General features: G+C 54.7%; 1 protein-coding gene across 3 annotated transcripts in view; it reads left to right on the top strand.

Annotated features, from left to right (window-relative positions):
• The first annotated feature begins 258 nt into the window (after positions 1-258).
• The window catches only part of VWA5B1 (von Willebrand factor A domain containing 5B1), a 60,437-nt gene continuing 40,123 nt past the window's right edge, over positions 259-20,572 (top strand). For 2 of the 3 annotated variants that reach the window (XM_025278815.3, XR_006549064.2), the window contains exons 1-7: positions 260-524; positions 8,894-9,058; positions 11,226-11,378; positions 12,678-12,897; positions 16,952-17,097; positions 17,978-18,109; positions 18,679-18,803. In XM_025278815.3, coding sequence (XP_025134600.3) covers positions 8,920-9,058; positions 11,226-11,378; positions 12,678-12,897; positions 16,952-17,097; positions 17,978-18,109; positions 18,679-18,803 — 915 coding nt within the window. In that variant the 5' untranslated portion in view covers positions 260-524; positions 8,894-8,919. Of the gene's footprint in view, positions 525-8,893; positions 9,059-11,225; positions 11,379-12,677; positions 12,898-16,951; positions 17,098-17,977; positions 18,110-18,678; positions 18,804-20,572 lie in introns of all 3 variants that reach the window. The other variant, XM_044938181.2, reaches the window with a different exon arrangement.

The following is a 20,572-nucleotide window of genomic DNA, read 5'->3' as shown; positions in this document are numbered from 1 at the left end:
GTTCTATTCAGCACAGGACCCCCGAGACGGCTTCATGGAGGTGGTGGTATTTGAGCTGGGTCTTAAAGGATGAGTCAGATCTCCTCTAGAGGAGGGGGTTGGCGTGGGGATGGCATTCCTGGCAGAAACTGGCAGCCTCAGAAGAGATATGGAAGCTGGAAAAGTCAGGCTCGTTTGGACGAATTCAAAGGGTCTTAACTGGTTGGAGCGTGGGGTGAATAAGGTGGGGAGAGGGGATGCCAGAAGCACCAATTTGTTTACCCATACCAGGGGGATATGAACCCAAGGTGGGAGGTTTAGATGAAGTGGGACCAGAATTTGAGAGCCCCAGAATTCTAGAAGCTTAGAACAATCAGATCGGATCCTAGGAACCCATCAGTTCTGCCCCCACTTTGATGGGAGTGTCAGTGTTGGTCAGTGGGTGGGGTAGTCCTTAGGGGACAGACCCTGAGTGAGGGCATTATGGCATGGACTTCCGAGAGGCGTCGACCGCAGGGCAGAGGAGGCGTACCCCCGAGCCCGAGGTGAGTGGGCCAGCTCGCCGTCTGCACCTCTCCTAGGCCTGCCTGAGGCCCCTCGGCTGGGGGCCTCCGACTCTGTGGACATAATCCAGGGGCGATCTGACTGGGGCGAGGGGTGAGAGGCCTCCAGAATGACTTTCCAGGTGGGGGGAGGAGGCCTCCCTTTAATGACCCGGGATGAAAGGAGATGGGGAAATGTCAGCTTTGTTGGAAGGACTGATGCTGAAGCTGAAACTCCGATACTTTGGCCACCTGATGGGAAGAACTGACTCATTGGAAAAGACCCTGATGCTGGGAAAGATTGAAGGCGGGAGGAGAAGGGGACAATAGAGGATGAGATGGTTTGATGGTATCACCAACTCAATGGACATGAGTTTGAGTAACTCTGGGAGTTGGTGATGGACAGGGAGGTCTGGCGTACTGCAGTCCATGGGGTCACAAAGAGTCAGACATGACTGAGCGACTGAACTGAACTGAACTGAACAGCTCCAAGGGCAGAATCAGAGGAGTTACTGAGATGAGCACTTGGGCAGAGACCCAAGGACATTTCCAGTGGAGCGGTCTGCCCAGGGGTCAGGAAGTGGCCCCTTGGGGAGGGCTTATGAAGCAGGGGAGACAGGAGAAGCCCGCAGCCCCACCAGGACCTGCCTGCTCCCACCCACTCACTTGACAGGCTTTCTCTCCTTTATCGTCCCAGTTTCCTAGGAGTGGGGCAGGGGAACCGGAATGGGCCCATTTTACAGATGTAGACACTAAGGCACAAAACTGTTAAGTCACTTGCTTGAGGTTACACAGGAGGTACTTGGCAGGGCACAGCTGAGTAACTGGTCCAAGCTCGCCCAGAAGTAGCTGTCCAGGGACTCTATCCCCAGGCAGTAGGTTAGTTCCTGGGACCTCGCTGCGGCCCCAGAAGCGTCTTGCTTTCCAATTTCTTTCTGAAACTGAAAAAAGTAAATGTCCCCTGGCAGGGAAGGCATGCAGCCACACTTCTTGACCCAGGACCCCAGTGCAGGCCGTCATCACGACTGAGGCCAAGCAGGGCCCAGCACTCTTTTCCTGGCTCCTTCCCCCCTCAGCCGCCTTCCCACATCGCATCTGAATCAAGTCACACCGCTGCAGTGATCTGTCAGCCAGCCTCTGCGCTCCGCCTGGAACCCTGCACCCCAGGCTGTTCCAGGACAACCTGGAGGTGGGGGGGCGCTGGTGGGGCTCACGATCCCATTGGGGTCCCGGCTGCATCTTGAGAGGCATCAGAGCAGAGGAAGCCCAGGGTCCCTGGCACTCACAGCCCTAGCTCACCGGAGTCCTGGACTTCACTCCTCCTCCCCCTCCCTCCCGCCTTCCTTTCCGCTTCCCTGTGCTCAGCATGGACCGTGAAGCAGCTGGGGAAGGGAAAGCACAGGTGCATTTTTTTTTAATATTTACTGAATTATTTAGCTGTGATGGATCTTACTTGCGGCAGGCAGGATTTTTAATCTTCACTGCAGCATTCAGGACCTTTTGTTGCAGTATGCAAACTCAGGACTTCCCAGGTGGCTAGATTAAAGAATCTGCCTGCAAGGCAGGAGCCCCGGGTTTGATCCCTGGATCAGGAAGATCCCTGGAGAAGAGAATGGCTACCCACTCCAGTGTTCTTGCCGGGAGAATCACGTGGACAGAGGAGGACCACAGTCCACAGGTCACAACGATTTGGACACGACTGAGCAACTAATATATTGACTTTCGCTTTTGAACACTTAGTTGAGGCCTGTGGAATCTAGTTCCCTGACCGAGGATTGCACCCAGGTCCCCTGCATTGGGAGCATGGTGTTTTAGCCACTGGACCACCAGGGAAATCCTGAAGTATAGGCTTTCGAGGAAGGCTGCTTCCTATCTCAGCCATCCTGACCCCTCACCAGCCATGTGGTCCTGGCTTCCAGATCCCTAACCCTCAGCTTCCCTACCTGTAATGTGAGGGTGCGTGTGAGCATTAGTGATGATCACAAAGCCCTTGATGACCCTAGGAGATGACTCCATTTCAGACCCCTCCTCTGCAGGGAACTGGGTTGCAGGAAAGGGGAGGAGCACCCCCTGTTCTTCCTGTGCCCACAACCCTCAGGGGGAGACAAGCCATTGCAGATGGGTAGTTACAGAGCTCCACGATGTGCGAGGTGGCAGACAATGCCCAGAGACTGTGGAGACCCCGAGGAGGGCATGTCTGATGGGCTGGGCTGTCAGGGAAGGCTTCGGGGAGGAGGTAACAGGGGAAGTGGGTCTTGAGTGGTGAAGAGGACTTTGAAAGGCAGAGAGGAAGGTCACGATCATTGCCGGAAAAGGCTCCAGTGTAGGAAGGGCACGGTGAGAAGGTCAGTGTGTTTGGAGCAAAGGGAACACTCGGGACGTAATAGGAGCTGACTCGGGGTGGCGGCAGGGAGCTGGCGGGGAGGAGCCTTGAGTGCTGTTCAGGAGTTTAACCTGCAGGACAGACACAACGGGGAGCCATGAAGCTCAAGGGAAAGGGAAGGCATGTGTGTGCCTCTGTGTGTGTGTGTGTGTGTTCACACTTGCTTGTGTACCTATGAGATGAGGGAAGGGACTGGGAGGAAATCAGCCTGGAGGTTGAAGGAGCAGGTAGGAGCTGGTAGAGATGGTCCAGGAGAGAACACTGAAGCTGCTGCCCCCATGGGGGTGGAGAGCAGAGGATGTCAGGAGGGTGTGGGCAGAAGTGCCAAGACTCAGGGAGACGCTTTCTGCAGGAGGCAGGGTAGCCTCACAGTTAAGGACCTGGGCTCTATGGTCCTTCTGCTTTGGTTAACGCCCAGCCCAAGGTTGGGTGGGCTTAAGGAAGTTGCCTCACCTCTCTGAGCTTTGGTGTTTTCGATCTGTAGCACATAGATGGTAAGAGTATCTGCTTCTGAGCTGGTGGTGGTGTTTTAGCCTCCCAGTCATGTCCACCCAACTCTTGGTGACTGTTCTTTGGAAGAAATGATGCTGAAGCTGAAACTCCAGTACTTTGGCCACCTCATGCAAAGAGTTGACTCATTGGAAAAGACTCTGATGCTGGGAGGGATTGGGGGCAGGAGGAGAGGGGATGACAGAGGATGAGATGGCTGGATGGCATCACCGACTCAATGGACGTGAGTTTGAGTGAACTCCGGGAGTTAGTGATGGACAGGGAGGCCTGGTGTGCTGCAATTCATGGGGTCGCAAAGAGTTGGACACGACTGAGCAACTGAACTGATGGACTATAGCCCGCCAGGCCCCTCTCTCTCTGTGGGGTGCTGCCCACATTGTATTGGGTTGACCAGAAAGTTCATTCAAGTTTTCATACAGAAAAACTCAAATGAATTTTTTTGCCAAGCAGTATACATAAAGCACTCGCAATGATATTTCAGCTACTTGACAAATATTTATTGAATATCTAGTATACCCCGTAATATTCTTTGGGTGGCAGACAGAGCCAAGAAACAAGCTAAAAATTCTTGCCCTCACTGGAGGTTATACATCATCTAGACAGTTGGGGAGACGCATTAAACAAATACAGAAGCAGAAGATACAGTCTATCTGAGGATGATGACTGCAAAGGAAAAAAACAAATAAGAAGAGAGAGCTGGGACGTGTTGAGAAGCTGCTCTTACAAGTGCCAAGTGACTCAGGTTCTGGAGATGGAGTGACCACGGGCTGTGCCTCAAGTTCAAGGACTGCATGGCAATGGGAGGCTGAGCTGGAGTGGCAGCAGAGGCTCCTGAGATGTGGGGTTTGGAGGATAAAAGCCCGAGACGCTGCATGCACGGTTCCCACAGCAGCTGAAGTCCCCCTGGGTGATGGCAGGGCTTGAGGAGCAGGGAAGCCAGGAGCCTGGGGCCAAGTGTTTGCTAAAAGGAGGGCGTGGTTGGAGTCTTGAGGATGGCAAGCAACACAGAGCGGGTGGGATGTAGCCGAGAGATGTCAGCCTCCCAACCTGGGGGGTGCAAGAAATAAGCACCCCCTGCTGGAAGGAGGGAAGCAGGTCCTCGGACAAGGACACGGACAGCCTGTCAAGGAGCCTGCCGGCCGCCAAGTGGTGGGCAGTTAGGAGAGGGAGAAGCTAGCCAGGGGTTGGTTCAAGGGCAGGACAACAGAGCACCCTCTGCGGTTGGGTGGATGGTCTGTTCAAAGACAGGCGGGACCGCCGTGCTGGCTGGGAGGGTGTATCTGGGCCCCTGACTGATAAGCTCTGGGAGGGAAGCCTAAACGATGGATTTAATTCCAACATTTTCCCTGAAGAGCTGCCCTGGACCTGGTGGTCAGGGGATATCTCTCCCTCCCCTGGAAAAATGGGAAACTCGGAAATGGCCAGCTTTGCCCTGTGACCATATGTATCGATTGATTCATTCGGCAATATTTATTCACCACCTACTAACAGCGCCAGCACTCCTCAAGCCACTAGGGACGTATCGGTGAGAAACACAGGCCCCCAGAGTCTGCCCTCGTGCGGGGAGATGGACGATAAGCAATAAACATAATAAATGCTTTACATGGAGTATGTTAGTAATATGTGCTTTGGGGAAAATAAAACAGCAGGTTGAGGGTTTGGAAGTGAAGCCGGGGGAACAGGTTACAAGTTTAAACCCAGGATTAAGAAGAAGGCGTCCTTTGAGCGAAGACTTGAAGGAGGGAGGGAGCTAGGGGAAAAGCATCCCTAGAAGTGGAAACACCCAGCTGGAAAGCTGTCCAGTGGGGGAACAGCCAAGCAGAGTCAACAGTGGGGAAACCAGAGAGGAAACCGGTGCGGGGCCTGGATTGGGGTCTCCAGGGGCGTGGAGAGCTGGCAGGGTGGCGAACTCTGGGACCACATGACTGGACCCATGACTTCTGAGGACTGCTCTGGCTGCTTTACTGGGAGTGGACGTCACTGCGGGACAAGCGGAGGCAACTGTGGCAGAGACAAGGACTCGGGTTTTCAATCTGTTGGCTTGCAGCTGTATTTGGGATCTGTGACCTCTGTTAGTTCATATCCCTCATCTGCCTTGTCCTCCCAGCATGTAGGTGAGCACTAAAGGTTAGTGTCCCTGGGAGACTGCCTGGATTCATTCGTTCATTTCACTTTACAAATATTTATTGAGTGCCTGCTACGTGCCAGGCACTGTGCTGGGTACTTTATGCTTACTCGGTTTAACCTTCAGTGCCAGGGAAATAGGACCTATTGGCCTTTCCACTCACCTGGGATTTTTTGTTGTTGTTGTTTTTCCTTTTTTTTTTTTTTTTTTTTTTATTTGTGGCTGTGTTGCACAGCACAGGGAACTTCCCCAACCAGGAATCGAACCCACACCCCCTGCATTGGAAACATGGAGTCTTAACCACAGGTTCACCAGGGAAGTCCTCACCTGGTTTTATAAAAGAGGAAATGAGTAGCCAGGGATTAAAGTGGCTCCCTCTCTTAGAAATCCTCTTCGTTACCTTCTCTGCACCCGGTGTTCTCTTCATGGCTCCTCTAAGGTCGAGGGGCCCCTCCCATTCTTTCTGCCAGTCCATTCATCCCCTTTTCCCTTCCCTCTCACCTCACCAGCCCATTTTCCAGATCCTGCATCCCAGCAGTTTGGGGAAAGACAGGTGCTCTGGCCAATCAGGAAGAAGACGAGGAGGGTAAAGGGCTGGCTACACACTGACCCATGAGATCAGCCCCTGCCGCTCTCTGGACCAGTTCACACCGCTCTGTTCCTGCAGTCGAGCCGGGCTTCTCACACTGTCCAGGGGACGCTGGTGCCTTCCTCCCCGCGAGGTGTCTCCTGGGTGATGCCCACCGGAGCCCCAGGCTGGGATGATTGGAGGGATGATGCTCAGCGTTCCTGGCGCTGGTCCCCATCTCTTGCAGGGATGCCCCTGGGGTCCTCCAGGAGAAAGTCCCACCCACGCATCCCTGGCACCCATATGTCCTTGGGGGACCCCAAACTCTTGTGCAAAAAACAAACACACCTCTTTGAGACCTTGATGTCCTCACTTGCAAAGCAATGCACTTTATAAGGTTGTGAGAATTAGATGAGATAATAGGTGTGCCTGGCACAGTTTCAATTTTCAACAAATTCCAGCCGCTGTTACTATTACTTCCCCCACTCCTCGTCCCCTCTACCTGAGGATTGTAAGTTCCTTAAGGATGGAGCCGTGTCTTATCTTTGCATCCCCAGTGGCTAATTCAGGACCCAGAATACAGTAGATTCCTATCAATGCTGGAGGAATTGATAAAGATGACGCATGAAGTAGACCCCGCAGAATTTCAAGTGCACTCTTTCCAAGAGGGCAAACGGGAAAGAGTCAGCGCTCAGTGAGTCTGCCTGCATTAGTGATGTCCATCACCCAAGCCCCATTCCCTGGGGGAGAGTGGCCCCAGGAAACTGGGTGGGCACAGGGCGGTGTGGCATGACTGGGCTGGTTGAGGCGCCCTTGGCAAAGCTCCACCCCGTGCATGCGTGCTTTGTCGCCCAGTCGCCTCCAACGCTTCATGACCCCATGGACTGTAGGCCGCCAGCTCCTCTGTCCATGGGATTCTCCAGGCAAGAATACTGGAGTGGGTTGCCTTTTCCTCCTCCAGGGGACCTTCCCGACCCAGGGACTGAACCCAAGTCTCCTGTGTCTCCTGCATTGCAGGCCGATTCTTTACTCACGGAGCCATCGGGGAAGCCTACTCCCCACCCCAGGATGAACCCAAGCTGAAGTTCAAGTTCCCCACACATCTGGAGGCTGGCTCGCCATCAGCCTTCTGGACAGGAGGGAACCAGGAAGAGGAGGTGGAGGGAAGGAGTGTGGAGGGCCAGGGAGGTGATTCTCTCAGGAACGGAGCCCCACCATCTGGTTCTGCCCCCGGCTTTGCCCTGGGCTTTGAGACAGAACTCCCGGGAGAAGGTGGCTGGGAATCCAGCCCTCTCTCCTGGCTCCTTATCTGCCTCCTGCTGTCAGACAGCCTGCCGCAGAGATGCCAGGGGGCTGAGAGCTGTCTGGGCTGGAGCCACAGACAGAACATAATTAAAACAATACTCCTGGGCCGGCAGAGAGGGTGGGAGCACCCGAGGATCCTTGCTTGGGAACACAAGGAGTATGGAAAAGCACAGAGTTCCCTTCTCAGAGAAAAGACAGGGTCATCAGCAGTCACAGAACAGCCTTGCAAATAAACGGCAACAGGCTACTAGCCCGCTGTGGCTCCCGCAGCCATCACCCAGAAGAAGACCCAAAAAGGACCTCAAGTTCATATTCCACACCCTTTGGACAGCTTCTCTTCCTGCTCCTTCCCCCACCTCTCGAAGGCAGTTGATTGCTTGGGAGGGTCTCAGGAACCTCATAGAGAATCGGCACCTGCCCTGAAATGCGCTCAGCAGTCACTGGTGTTGGCGTGATGACAGCCATCTTTTTGTTGTTTCTGGCTGTGCTGGGTCTTCTTTGCTGCACACGGGCTTTCTCTAGCGGCAGCGAGGGCGGAGTTCCTCTTTGGTGCAGTTTGCAGGCTTCTCACTGTAGCAGCTTCTCTAGTGGTGGAGCACAAGCTGTCGAGCAGGTGGGCATCAGTACCTGTGGCCCATGGGCTTGGTTGTTCCCCAGCACGTGGGATCTTCCTGGCCCAGAGATCGAACCTGTGTCCCCGGTATTGGCAGGCAGATTCTTAACCCCTGGACTACCAGGGAAGTTCCCAACCATGCTTTTATTTATTCATTCAGCACTTAGGATGCCATGCAAAGCAACAATAGACCAGGAGCGTGCTCTCCAAAGGGGATGATACTTCTGCTGCTTGGTCCCTCAGTCGTGGCCGACTCTTTGTGGCCCTGTGGACTGTGGCCCGCCAGGCTCCTCTGTCCACAGGATTCTCCAGGCAAGAATCCTGGAGTGGGTTGCCATTTCGTTCTCCTAAAGGGGAGGATAGACGTGAATAATGTAATCTCATGGAGACAAGATGAATCCCGACAGATTGCTGGAAGGAGAGAAGCTATGTTCTGTGAGAAGCCTGGCATGGTGGACTGGCTTCCCTGCAAAGGGGGCCCTGAGTGGACACCTAAGGGCAGTGGGAGGTGGCTGGTTTATTTTGGCTCACGGGCTGAGCCTTCCAGATAGAGTGTGGCAAGGACAAAGGTTTGAGAGCACACAGGTCACATCTGAGGGATGAGGTGGAAGCTGGGAGACCCACAACGTGAATCCAGCCAGGCCTCGTGTCTGCAGACCTCAGTTCCTCTACTGTGAGGTGAAAACAGAGGGAATAATCACGCCTTCTCTTCTGAGGGGTGGTCGAGCATCACTGTAGGAAGTGGTTGGGGGGAAATGGAGAGAATGAGGCTCTGCTTGCCTGTGGAGGCTGAAGGGGGAGAACTGAGCTGGGCGGCATGACGGCAGGGGGTGCCTCTCCCCACTTCTTGCCTTGCCACCTCTTGCAGGTCCTGAAGGCCGAGTAGCCCGCGAGATGCCGGGTCTGCTGAACCAGATCACAGGGGCGGCCCTGCCCCTCACCGCGTCCGACGTCACCTCCTTCGTCAGCGGCTACGCTCTGGGGCTCACCGCCTCCCTCACCTATGGAAACCTGGAAGTCCAGCCCTTCCAGGGTAAGGGTCCCTGCGGGGGCTTCCCCAGGGCCACGGGCATGCTTAATCCCCCGTCCTGACACGCATCAGCTAGCTGACATCAGACAAGTCACGTCACCTTTCTGAGCCTCGGTTTACCCACCTGCAAAGTAGGAATACCATTTCTGCCCAACAGGTCTTAAAGCTGGGGGCAAGTCATGTCAGGATTTGAACCCAGCTTTGGGCTCTGCCCCAGCCCTGTCCCAGCCCTACTGATGTCCACAGATCACGCCCACCGGTCAGATAGTCAGTCCTCCACATCCCCCAGGGAGTCTCACAGGAGGACAGGCGTCCGGACTCCCTGGAGGCCCAGAGCTCCCAGTGCTAAGCGTGGCTCTCGTCCCCATGACCTTGGGGAAGCCGCAGTCCTTCCCGATGTCAGGATGCTCCTGTGTCTGTCTGGATGCCAGGGTTTGAGGGAAAAGCAGATGAGGTAACACGTGAGGAAGGGCAGCGTGGAACGGAAAACAGTCTGCGATGTGAGTCATCAGTGTTTGGCAGTCAGGAGTGTGCACCCACGTTCCCCTGCAAGGGCTGTTGTAAACTGCGCTCTAGTCTTTGCATGTAAGGAAGGGAGTTACCAGAAGCCTGGCCAGGAAGGTCCTGAATAAAGGATAGTTATGCTTCGCATCCCTTCTCATCCACAGTGATGGGGGCCTCCGAACTCCCAAACTTCACCTCTTGGGGCACCCACCCTTCAACCTGACCTGAGTGTCTGAAATCCTCTGAGTTCCCAAAAGAAACCTACAAGGGAAACTTTCCTCCCCACAGAAATCTTGCAGGCAGAACAAAGATCATGTCCCTCTGTTTCAGGAAGCCTACAGAGGATAGCTTAATGTGAGACCGACGGGGAACCAAAGAGACTGTATTACTTGAACAGCTTTAAGACAGTCCTTTAGCTTTCCATGTGCGGAAGAACCAGTGCCCCCATTTTATAGATGAGGAGACTGAGGCTCAGAGGGATGGGAAACTGGGATTTATGGAGAGCTCACCATGGTCCTGCCACTGTGCTGCCCTGGGTTAGTGGGCTGATTAAATGAGATAGGATCTCAGTCCTCCGAGCGTGCTCCCCCAGCCATCGGCATCACCCAGAGCTGGTTAGAAACACAGAATCTCAGCCTGCCCCAGAACTACTAAATCAGAATCTGCATTTTAACCAGACCCGCCCCCCTCCCCCAGGTGACTCGTGTTTTCTTGAAGTCTGAGAAGCGCTGCCCTGAGACATAAAAATGTAGGACACACACTATGGGGGTGGAGCTTAGTGAATGGTGGCTCTTTCTCCCATTTTCACAATGACCCTGAGTTTGACTCTATCATCCCCATTTTCACACGGGGCTCTGAGGTTTCGAGATGCTGAATGTCACCAGACTGGGGCAGAGGGCAGGGCTCAGATTAGAAGCCTAGTCCTCTTCCTCCAAAGACCAGCTCCTGGGCACCACGGGTGATAATCCACCACACAGGAGTGTCTTCTTAGACCCACACAACAGCTCACATAGAAATCCAGATTGCCACTCTCTCTTGAAAAATCAGAAACCCTGGCCACACCAGTGAAGCCAGGAGGATGGGGGAATCTAAAACCTGGGAGGAAGGAGGAGGCAGATGCTCTGGGGAGGAGGTGGTCAGGACGTTTCTCAGAGGCCCCGGGTCCATGTAGGCATGAGCGCCCCCTTCTCCCAAAGCCTCAGCAGAGACCAGCCCCAGGCCAGGGCCATCGGGGGGCCAATCTTGACACCTGCCCCACGGTGAGTGCAGTTCCTCCCTGAAGTGGGTGGATGAGGCTGCCTGTTTTAGAGGTTCAGTCTCTTCATTCTCTTTTCTACTCCCTGGGGCCGCGAGGGTGGGGCAGGTGGGCAGAGTGCTGGGTGGTCGTGGTGAGCTTGCAGCACGGCGCAGAGTAAGAGATGGCTGGGACAGCAGAGCAGCGGTCCCTTTACTATCCCGCCGCTGACACGGAGCCTGCCACTCTACGCATCCTGTCCAGCCCTAGAGCCGGGGGGCAGCCAGCCCGAGTCCCCTCGGGAGCCCTCTAAGTGGCAGTGAGCGCCATGGTGTGCTCAAACGGCAGACCAGGGGCTCTAGGTCCATCCCGGGGGGCGGGCAAGCCGAGCGGCGCTGGTTCACCCCGTGACCCCAGGCCCTGCTCCGCCAGGTCTCTTCGTGTACCCCCTGGACGAGCACACCACGGTGATCGGCTTCGAGGCGGTCATTGGGGACCGTGTCGTGACGGTGCAGATCAAGGACAAAGCCAAAATAGAGGGTGGCCACTTTGAGGCCACCGGCATTCGGGCTGCGACTGTCACAGGTAAGAGGGCTGGAGGGGCTGTGGCAGGACCTGGGCGTGGCTGGAGCCTCGAGCAGACCGAAAGGGGAGCAGTGGGATCGGGTACAGAGAGCGCTGTACTAAGAGTCGGGAATCCTGTGCGACCGTGGCCCAGTAATTAACCTCTCTGAACTTCACCTTACTGTCTGTAAAACAGGCAACTGTTTCTCCCCTCACTTGGGAAGAGTGGTAAGGGTCAAAGGAGGCAACCGAAGGGTATTTAAGAATCTCTAAACACCAGAAAAGCATATTATCATTCAAGCTCAAAGGTTGTAGAATGAGTCATACCAGGATTTGACTGCCAGTCCTGTCGCTTGCAAGCTTAAATAAGAAATGAAGACTTGCTTTGTAAAATGTAACTAATAATCCATCGAAATCTCACAAAGAGCGTGCAGAACGCTCATCATGGTCACTGGTGCAGAGTTGGTGCTCACACAATGGCTGTGGGTTCCTGCTACGGACGATACTGAGGCTCAGAGCGGGAGTGCCCAGCCCAAGGTCACAGAGCATGTTAGTGGCAGAGCCAAGGCTTGAGTCCAGATCAAGGATCATATGATAGAAAAGATTCTCACCATTGGCTCTGTAATGGAAATGAAGTTTGTTCACCTGATCATCAATGTTCAAGAATCTTTGAACACCCATGCTGTGTAAGATGCAAAGTTGCCCCCCAAGAGTTTAGGACTTATCCCAGCCTGGAAGAACAGCTAGGGCATGCCAGGGAGTGACTATGATAGGGAGTTGAACGTGGCCATGCCAAAAACGGTCCAGATCATGTCAGAGGGGGAAAAGAAGGGGCCACATTGGGACCAGGGAGGTTTTCGTGGAGGGGTTGGGTGGGTGGATAAGATGGGCTTAGAAATAATGAAGGATGGGCCTTTCCGATGAAAAGAAACAGCACGGATTCTGAGGGAGGTGAGATGCTCCAGTGTAAATCCTAGGGGGACATAGAGTCTGAAGATGGAGATGTGACCCTCCATCAGGGATGAGTGGGTCCTAGCCTCCCATTCCCGGCAGGGCACAGTGTAAAGTACACAGGCCTGGCGTCAGACGCACGTAGGTTCAGATCCTGGTTCAAGAAATTAGTTGTTTGTTGAATAACTTGAACTCATTGCGCCCCCACGCTAAGCCTCAGTGTTCCCATCAGCGCACAAGCTCCTCTAACCCAACACACAGCAAGCTTACAGGGGATGAGAGAGAAGCGGCTCACGGCCCCTGACTCCAGGCCTGGCACGTAGGAACCATTCTGCAAACGTTCCATTATCCCTCCTTCCTGCCAACCAGGAAAGGTGGCTCTGGACGAGGATTTGGAGCGGATCCTCTTTGTGGTCAACCTGGGGACCATCGCCCCGATGGAGAATGTCACTGTGTTCGTCAGCACCTCCTCGGAGCTCCCGACGCTGCCCAGCGGGGCTGTGCAGGTCCAGCTGCCTGCTGTCTGTGCCCCGACCGTGCCCCAGTTCTGCACAGAGAACACCAGCGCCCCCAGCCAGCAGGTCCACGGGTGAGGAGCCCCTGCCAGACAAGGCCAGGGTCTTGGAATGGGGGATCAGGGTGTGGGGGAAGATAAAGGATAGGCGGTAATGTTAAGCTCTGTAGCTGCCACCTCTTGAAGACTGTCAAGGAATCTCCTTGAAATGGCTGATGTTGGTACTGATCAGAAGTGTTGGAGTTGGGATCAGAATATCCAGGCTTGATACTTTAATGCACTCAAGGGGCATTTTTGGAGCACCTACTATGTGCTAGTGGAGAAGGAAATGGCAACCTATTCCAGTATTCTCGCTTGGAGAGTCCCACGGACAGAAGAGACTGGCTTGCTACAGTCCATGGGGTCACAGAGCATCAGACACGACTGACACGGCTTAGCACGCACTATGTCTAGACACTGGGGTGGGTGTTAGGAACACAGAGCGCACAAACGCACTCGGTTCCTGAACTTTTCGGAACTTGGTGGAAGAGATCATTATCCAGCCAATAACACGACTAAGGTGAACTATTTGTGAACTTGCATGCATAATTAATTATGTGAAAGTGCAATGGAAGAGACGTTCATTGGCTAAGAATATAAAAGAGGGACCCAACCCCTGGGGGTCCAGGGGCCAGGTCAGTCTTCTCTGAGCAGTGATATTTCAGCTGAGGGCTGAGCCAGGAGGCAGACAGATAAGGCACAGGGAGAAACGTTCCTATAGGTGGGAACGGCAGGGGCAAAGGCCCTGAGGCAGCAAGGACGGGGCCCCAGAGGAACTGAGGCACAGGTGACATGAGATGAGGCTGCAGAGATACAGGACACCCTGTGGCCCTGACCAACTCTGGATTGCTCCCCAGAGCAATAAGGAGCCATTAACAAGGGTTTTCAACAGGGTCGGGTAGGACGTTGCAGCACAGTTTCTCTGTACTCTCCCCAGGGGTAGGGAGGAGGGCAAAGGGGGTCACAGCCTGAGGCACCTGCAGCTGAGATCAGGGATCCTCCTATTTCCCCCACTGTGGACCCGGGGGACCAGCGTCTCCTCCACAGGGAGAGAGGAAGCCCGGTTTAAGAGGCCTGCTGCATACGGGAGGTATCTTTTGATGCATCTTATCATTTGTTCTCCCCTGGTGGCTCAGCGGTAAATAACCCGCCTGCCAACGCAGGAGACGCAGGTTCAATCCTTGGGTCAGGAAGATTCCCTGGAGGAGGAAATGGCAACCCACTCCAGTATTCTTGCCTGGGAAATCCCATGGACAGAGGAGCCTGGTGGGTTACAGTCCATAGGGTCACAAAGACTCAGACATGATTTAGTGACAAAACAACAAACTCTTTAACTCCCCCTCCCCTACTCTTGTTCTGAATCTTTGAGTCAAGTTGAAATCTGGGAAGATATAAACACTGTACATATCCAGGAGTTTCATACATATACCCGGTAGGGCTCTGGGGACAGCTGGGAGCACGTGCCCACTGGATCACAGAGGACAATGTCAATTAGACTCCTGGACACCGCAGGTTAAAGGGATGATCTGTGACTAGGCTGGGAAAGGGGAGAAGGAGAAGGGGATGACAGAGGATGAGATGGTTGGATGGCATCACTGACTCAATGGACGTGAGTTTGGGTAAGGTCCAAGAGTTAGTGATGGACAGGGAGGCCTGGCGTGCTACAGTCCATGGGGTTGCAAAGAGTCGGATACAACGGAGTGACGGAACTGAACTGATGGCCAGGCTGGCGGGGAGGGGTTACTGCAGCCTCCCATAAGGGGCCAGCCTGGAGGGCACTCCTCAGTCATTCCACAAATTAAACACTTACTATGGGCCAGGACCAAGCACACAGATGGGCCAGGCACTGTTCTGGGTGCTGGGAATACAGCAGTAAACCAGAGAGGCAAGGTCCCTGCCCTTAAGGAGCTAGCATGCTAATGAAGGCGACGGACAATAAAGAAAGAAGCTCATAAATATGTCGCATGTTAGGTGATGAGTTCTATGGAGATAAACGCTACTGAGGCTGGAGAGGGACAGGATGGGGCGGGTGCTCGTTAGAAGAGACAGGGCTCAGGCACCATCTGAGAGCTGGACCGTAAAGAAAGCTGAGCGCCAAAGAACTGATGCTTCTGAGCTGTGGTGTTGAAGACTTCTGAGAGTCCCTTGGACTGCAAGGAGATCCAACCAGTCCATTCTAAAGGAGATCAGTCCTGGGTGTTCTTTGGAAGGAATGATGCTAAAGCTGAAACTCCAGTACTTTGGCCACCTCATGCAAAGAGTTGACTAATTGAAAAGACTGCTGAGTAAGATGGAGGGCAGGAGGAGAAGGGGGCGACTGAAGATGACATGGTTGGATGGCATCACTGATTTGATGGACATGAGTTTGAGTAAGCTCCAGGAGTTAGTGATGGACAGGGAGGCCTGGCGTGCTGCAGTCCATGGGGTCACAAAGAGTCAGACACGACTGAGCAACTGAGCTGAACTGAGGCAACCTCTGAGGCCTGATCTGAATGAAGGGAGCAAGCCGTGGAAATCATCTGGAGGAGGAACATCCTGAGCTGGGAGTAGAGCAGGCAGGAAGTGCAAAGGCCCTGAGGCAGCTCCAGGCTTGGTGTGTTTGAAGAGCAGCAGGAAGGCTCATATGAACAAAGCAAACGGGAGAGGAGTGCTGGAGTCAGATCATGGAGGGCCTCGAAATCTAGAGTGAGGACACTTGCTGGCACAAAAGAGAAGCTGCTGGCACCATCCAGGGTCAGGCCAGGGAACACCAGCTCGTGTGCCAGCTGTGTAAACGCTGCCATCGTGCATTTGTAAATGCAAAACACCTTGTAAATGCAAGCCTGGTACATTTGAGAGGCAGGACTAGCAGAGCTGGGGACATTCAGACCTCGGTGGATCAAGGAACAAGAGGCTTGGGAGTGCACAGCTCCCCTGGGGTGGCCCTGATAAATTTTTGATTCCTGCCCATTCCAGCAGGAAAGAGTTAACAGAGGCACCCTTGGGACTGCAGGGGATGCAGACACCTGGCTGCATCAAATTCTGATGAAAAAGTGGCTTAGATAGAGTGACATGAGAAAAGGTAAGAAAAACAGACCATACCAAATGCTAGTGAGGATGAGGAGGGAGACTCTGGTTCACGGCCGGTGGGAGTGAACACTGGCCCAGACACCTTGCAGTGCAATCTGGCGGAATTTGGTGTGTGCCCTTTGACCCAGGCACCCCAGAGAAATCCTTCCATACGTCCAAAAAGGGAACACGGATGAGGATCTTCATGGGGGTGGCCTGTGGACGCCGGGAGGTGGAGGCAGGAAGAAACCAGGACAATGTAACAGAGGCCCTCAAGTCGGACCATTGTTGTTGTTATTTAGTCGCTAAGTCACGTCCGACTTTTTGCGACCCCGTGAACTGTAGCCGGCCAGACTCCTGCATCCATGGGATTTCCCAGGCAAGAATACTAGAGTGGGTTGCCGTTTCCTCCTCCAGGGGATCTTCCCCACCCAGGGATTGAACCGAGTCTCCTGAATCGGCAAATTCTTTACCGATGAGCCACCAGGGAAACAAGATGAATCACAGCAGCAGCAAAGACTTTGGTTTTCAGACCTTTAAAACGCAGCATTGGGTGAAAAAAAAGGGAAGCTGCTGAATGAGATTCCTAACACAGTGCCATCTTTTCAGCCAAATGTCATGGTGTCTTTTACAACGCTCTGTGCATATTCAGAACAAAAACCTCAGAGGGCAAGGCTGTGGAGGGGAGGGAAATAGAGCGGGATAAGAGCCCGGGTCGGCACAACAGACAGAGGGCCAAAGACGATCGAGCAGCAGATGACTCTGCTAAGCACTCACGAGAGACAGCTGTGTTGTCATGGTCCCTATTCAAGGAGAAAACCGAGACTCAGAGGAGGAGTGGCTCAGGCAGGGGTCCCCAGCTCCCAGAGACAGAGCAGGGATTCCAGATGTGATGCAACACTATGTAAACTGTCCCACGGCTGAGTCCGAGAGACCCGGGTGAGGATGTACGCTCTGCCAAGTGCGAGTGTGGGAACTGAGGCCAGTGCTCCCATCTTGCTGAGTCTCCTCCCCGCTCCCCTCCTCCTGGCCCCTTTCCCAGCAGAGACAAGCACTGCTTTGGCAGCCGGGCCCTGGACTCCTGGAACAGACTGTGCCTGTCGACTCTCCTGGACACCGACGTGTCCAACCCCATGGAATACGAGTTCAACTTCCAGCTGGAGATTCGTGGGCCCTGCCTGCTCGCAGGTGAGCGGAGCTACCTAGACCCGGATAGGGCTGGAAAGAAGATTCCAGATCCCGGGGTGGGGAGAGGAAGGGAAGGAGGGAAAGCTAGCCGGCCCAGGTGGATGACAGCCTGCGGCCAACCTGCCGCCCAACAGGACTCTTTCCCAAGGACAGATTTCAAGACTGTCCCCACGCCCGCCCCCCATGGCTTCCCTGGGGAAATGTCCACAGGGCCTAGCAGTCCAAAGTCCGAGGTCAGAGGTCCAAGGTCCTCTCCGGGAGGCCACAGCCACAGAGATGCTTCTCGGGTCCTCCCCTGGGGTGGAGGTGGGGGTCCTCTCAGTGGAGTAACTTTCCAAATCCAGCCACCTAGATCCCACCCTAGAGCTTCTGATGATGCCACTGGTCTGGGGTGAGAGCCCTGGGCACCGGAAACATTGAAAAGCTCCCCGGTGATTCTAACTGGGAGCCAGAGTCAGGCACCACTGTTCTGATGGTTCCCCTCCCCCTCCCAGTCAAGGTTTTAAAAGAATGTGGTTTCGATCCATGAGTGTTCTCCCAGAGCAAGCCGACATTCAACACGAGAGGCATTTATGGAGTGCCCTCCGATGGAGCGTGAAGCTCCTTTTGTCTCTGTGGCCTGAGAGGAAGCCACCCCTTTAACCCCCACTGGGTCCCAGGGTCAGGGCAGGAGAGGTTATCTGACCCTGTCTAGCTAAGCTCCCATTTTGCAGACGGGGAGACTGAGAAGGGCTGTCCACAGTTTTGCATCCCGGAAGGCCAGGAGCCCCTGATGGGGCTGGAGTGGCAGTCACCTCCAGCCTGGGTCTCCGGGTCCCCCCACCAAGCTCCTCTCTCTCTGGGGACCCCTGAACCTATCCCATCTTTCTGCGCCACTCAGGGGTAGAGAGTCCCACCCACGAGATCCGAGCCGATGCCGCCCCTTCCGCAAGCTCGGCCGAGAGCATCATCGTCACCCTGGCCAACAGGCACACCTTCGACCGGCCCGTAGAGATCCTCATCCACCCCAGCGGTACTGTGCACGCAGCGGGGGCCCCAGGGCTGCCGGTGGGAGGGAGGAGGTGCTGATCCCAGGGCACACAGACTGCCCCCGCCCCAGGGAGAGGGTAGGCTACGTGGCAGAGGAGAGACCAGCCAACTACTGGCTTCCATGTAAACATGGCTCTGATTAGCAGAGTTGAGTGTCTCCTGCCCCATTTCAGCGCCTGAGGCCCCACTGTCTCATCCACCCATTGGTGCACTTTGCTCTCAGGCCAGCTGAACACCTAAGCTTGCTTGGTGAGACCCCAACAGTTCTTTACCCCCAGGGAGCAACTCTTTTATCTCTTTAAGAATTGATAGAATGTCAAGATGCAAAAAGATTGGAGCCCAGGATCACTCCCATTTTACAGATGGGTAAAGTTGAGTCACGCACTCTCCTGACTCCCAGCTAAGGATCTTCATGGCCCCACATGCCTCAAGCGACCAGGGTTCCCATCCCCCTCTTTCAACTGGGCGTCCTCCCCACAGCAAAGATCCACCCCTCACCCAAGGTCCCCTACGTTGCCCTCACGCTCAGACAGTGCCATCTCATCTCTGCAGAGCCCCACCTGCCACATGTCCTGATGGAGAAAGGGGACATGACCCTGGGGGAGTTTGACCAGCACCTGAAGGGAAGAGCGGATTTCATCAAAGGGATGAAGAAGGACAGCAGTGCAGAGCGAAAGGTGAGGGTGGCTGAGCAGCGCCAGCGGTGGCAGACCTGGGGTGGCTCTGGGCACCGGGCCTGCGCTGGGCCAGGGAGAAGCCTGAGCCTCAGGGCGGGGGTGGGGTGACTCGCCTGAAGTCACACAGCAAGCTGACGATCCCACCTCCTGCCAGGTCACCTGCTCCCAGTGCCATCCAGGTGCCTGAAAGCATGAAAGTCACTCAGTTGTGTCCAACCCTTTGCGACCCCTTGGACTGTACAGTCCCTGGGATTCTCCAGGCCAGAATACTGGAGTGGGTAGCCTTTCCCTTCCCCAGGGGATCTTCCCAACCCAAGGGTCGAACCCAGGTCTCCTGCATGGCAGGTGGATTCTTTACCAGCTGAGCCACCAGGGAAGCCCAAGAATACTGGCGTGGGTAGCCTATCCCTTCGCCAGAGGATCTTCCTGACCCAGGAATTGAACCAGGGTCTCCTGCATTGCAGGTGGATTCTTAACCAATGAGCTATCAGGGAAGCCCTTCAAGATGCCTAAGCTAGAAAAATTTTAGGCTGGTGGCAGAAATGACCTTGGTCTTCTTCAGGATAGTCTTCCCCCAAAAGGCACCAAGGGCCCTACGGCTGGGTGCCCTCCCGGCTCCATCTCTACTTCTGGGTCTCCCTTTACCCATCTGCTGAATGGGTCTCTTGATTTGCCTTCCTCTGGGGTCATTGCTTGCTATTAGGTAAAGAATAAAGGCAGAGCCGGGGAAGCCAGAGAAACCCTCTCCCTCAGCCCGCCCCTCCCCCATGAAGTTCAAGGGTAAGGGGGTCCTCAGCAGGGGCCGGGGGTGGGGAGGGGGGTAAGAGGATGCTGAGCCTCAGCCACAAGCCACCCCCGCAGTCTCCCTCCTGCTGCTATCACCACACACCGCCCTGGGTCCTGAGTGCCAAGGTAGGCTCAAGAATCAGGGCACACTGCTTTCTATCATCTCCCTTTTTAGGTGAGAAAACTGCAGCTTAGTACCCACAATAACTGGTGAGCTGGGAAAAGGGAGTTGGCTTTCATGACACTGAGGCTAAGGACATTGCCCCGCTCATGTGGGGTGGTTGTGCTGAATTTAAGGGCCTCTCTGGCCCCTGCTGGTCTGACGGGCAGAGGACGGTGGAGAGGAACAGACAGGAATGCAGAGAAAACCTACAGCTGATATCCTCCCCTTTGGTAGAGATCCCACCTGAAGGTCCCCGCTTGTAGGGAGGTGGGGGATGGCGCAGGGAAGGTACAGATGGCTCAGTGCCCACCCCCACCTTGGAGACCCTGCTGGAAACATCTGCCCTCCCAGAGGTGCCCCCAGATGAGTCAGTTGGGAGAAGAGGCTGGAGCCAGGTTCTCAGAGTAGGGGTGGCAATGCCAGGGTGCCACTGGGCTCCGAGAACTGCAGCATGCAGGCAGGGGGGATCAGCAGTGAGCCTCCCTGCCTGCCTGCCTGCCAAGCCTTAAATCAATTAGCTCTGGGACCCCCGGAGCAAATGAGAATTAATTTGCCACCTTGGGTTGGTTATGCAAATACCCTGTATTCTCATGAGCTTCAGGGATGACAGCCATCAACCCGCAGCTGCTAAGAAGTGATGAGTTTATTGTAATTGGATAATGGCAGCTCAAGGAGACATCAGAGAATCCTGAGCCCGAGGCCCCCACCCCAATCCTCCGAGAGGCAAGAATCAGGCTCCTGTCACTGATGTGGCCGTTGCTGCCTCGGGCTCTGTCATCTAGAGAACTCTGTTGGGCAGTAGCTTTTGGCTAAGGACCTC

The sequence above is a fragment of the Bubalus bubalis genome, chromosome 2 (genome assembly GCF_019923935.1).
Source record: "Bubalus bubalis isolate 160015118507 breed Murrah chromosome 2, NDDB_SH_1, whole genome shotgun sequence".
NCBI lineage: Eukaryota > Metazoa > Chordata > Mammalia > Artiodactyla > Bovidae > Bubalus > Bubalus bubalis.
This window is presented reverse-complemented; position numbering and strand designations above follow the sequence as displayed.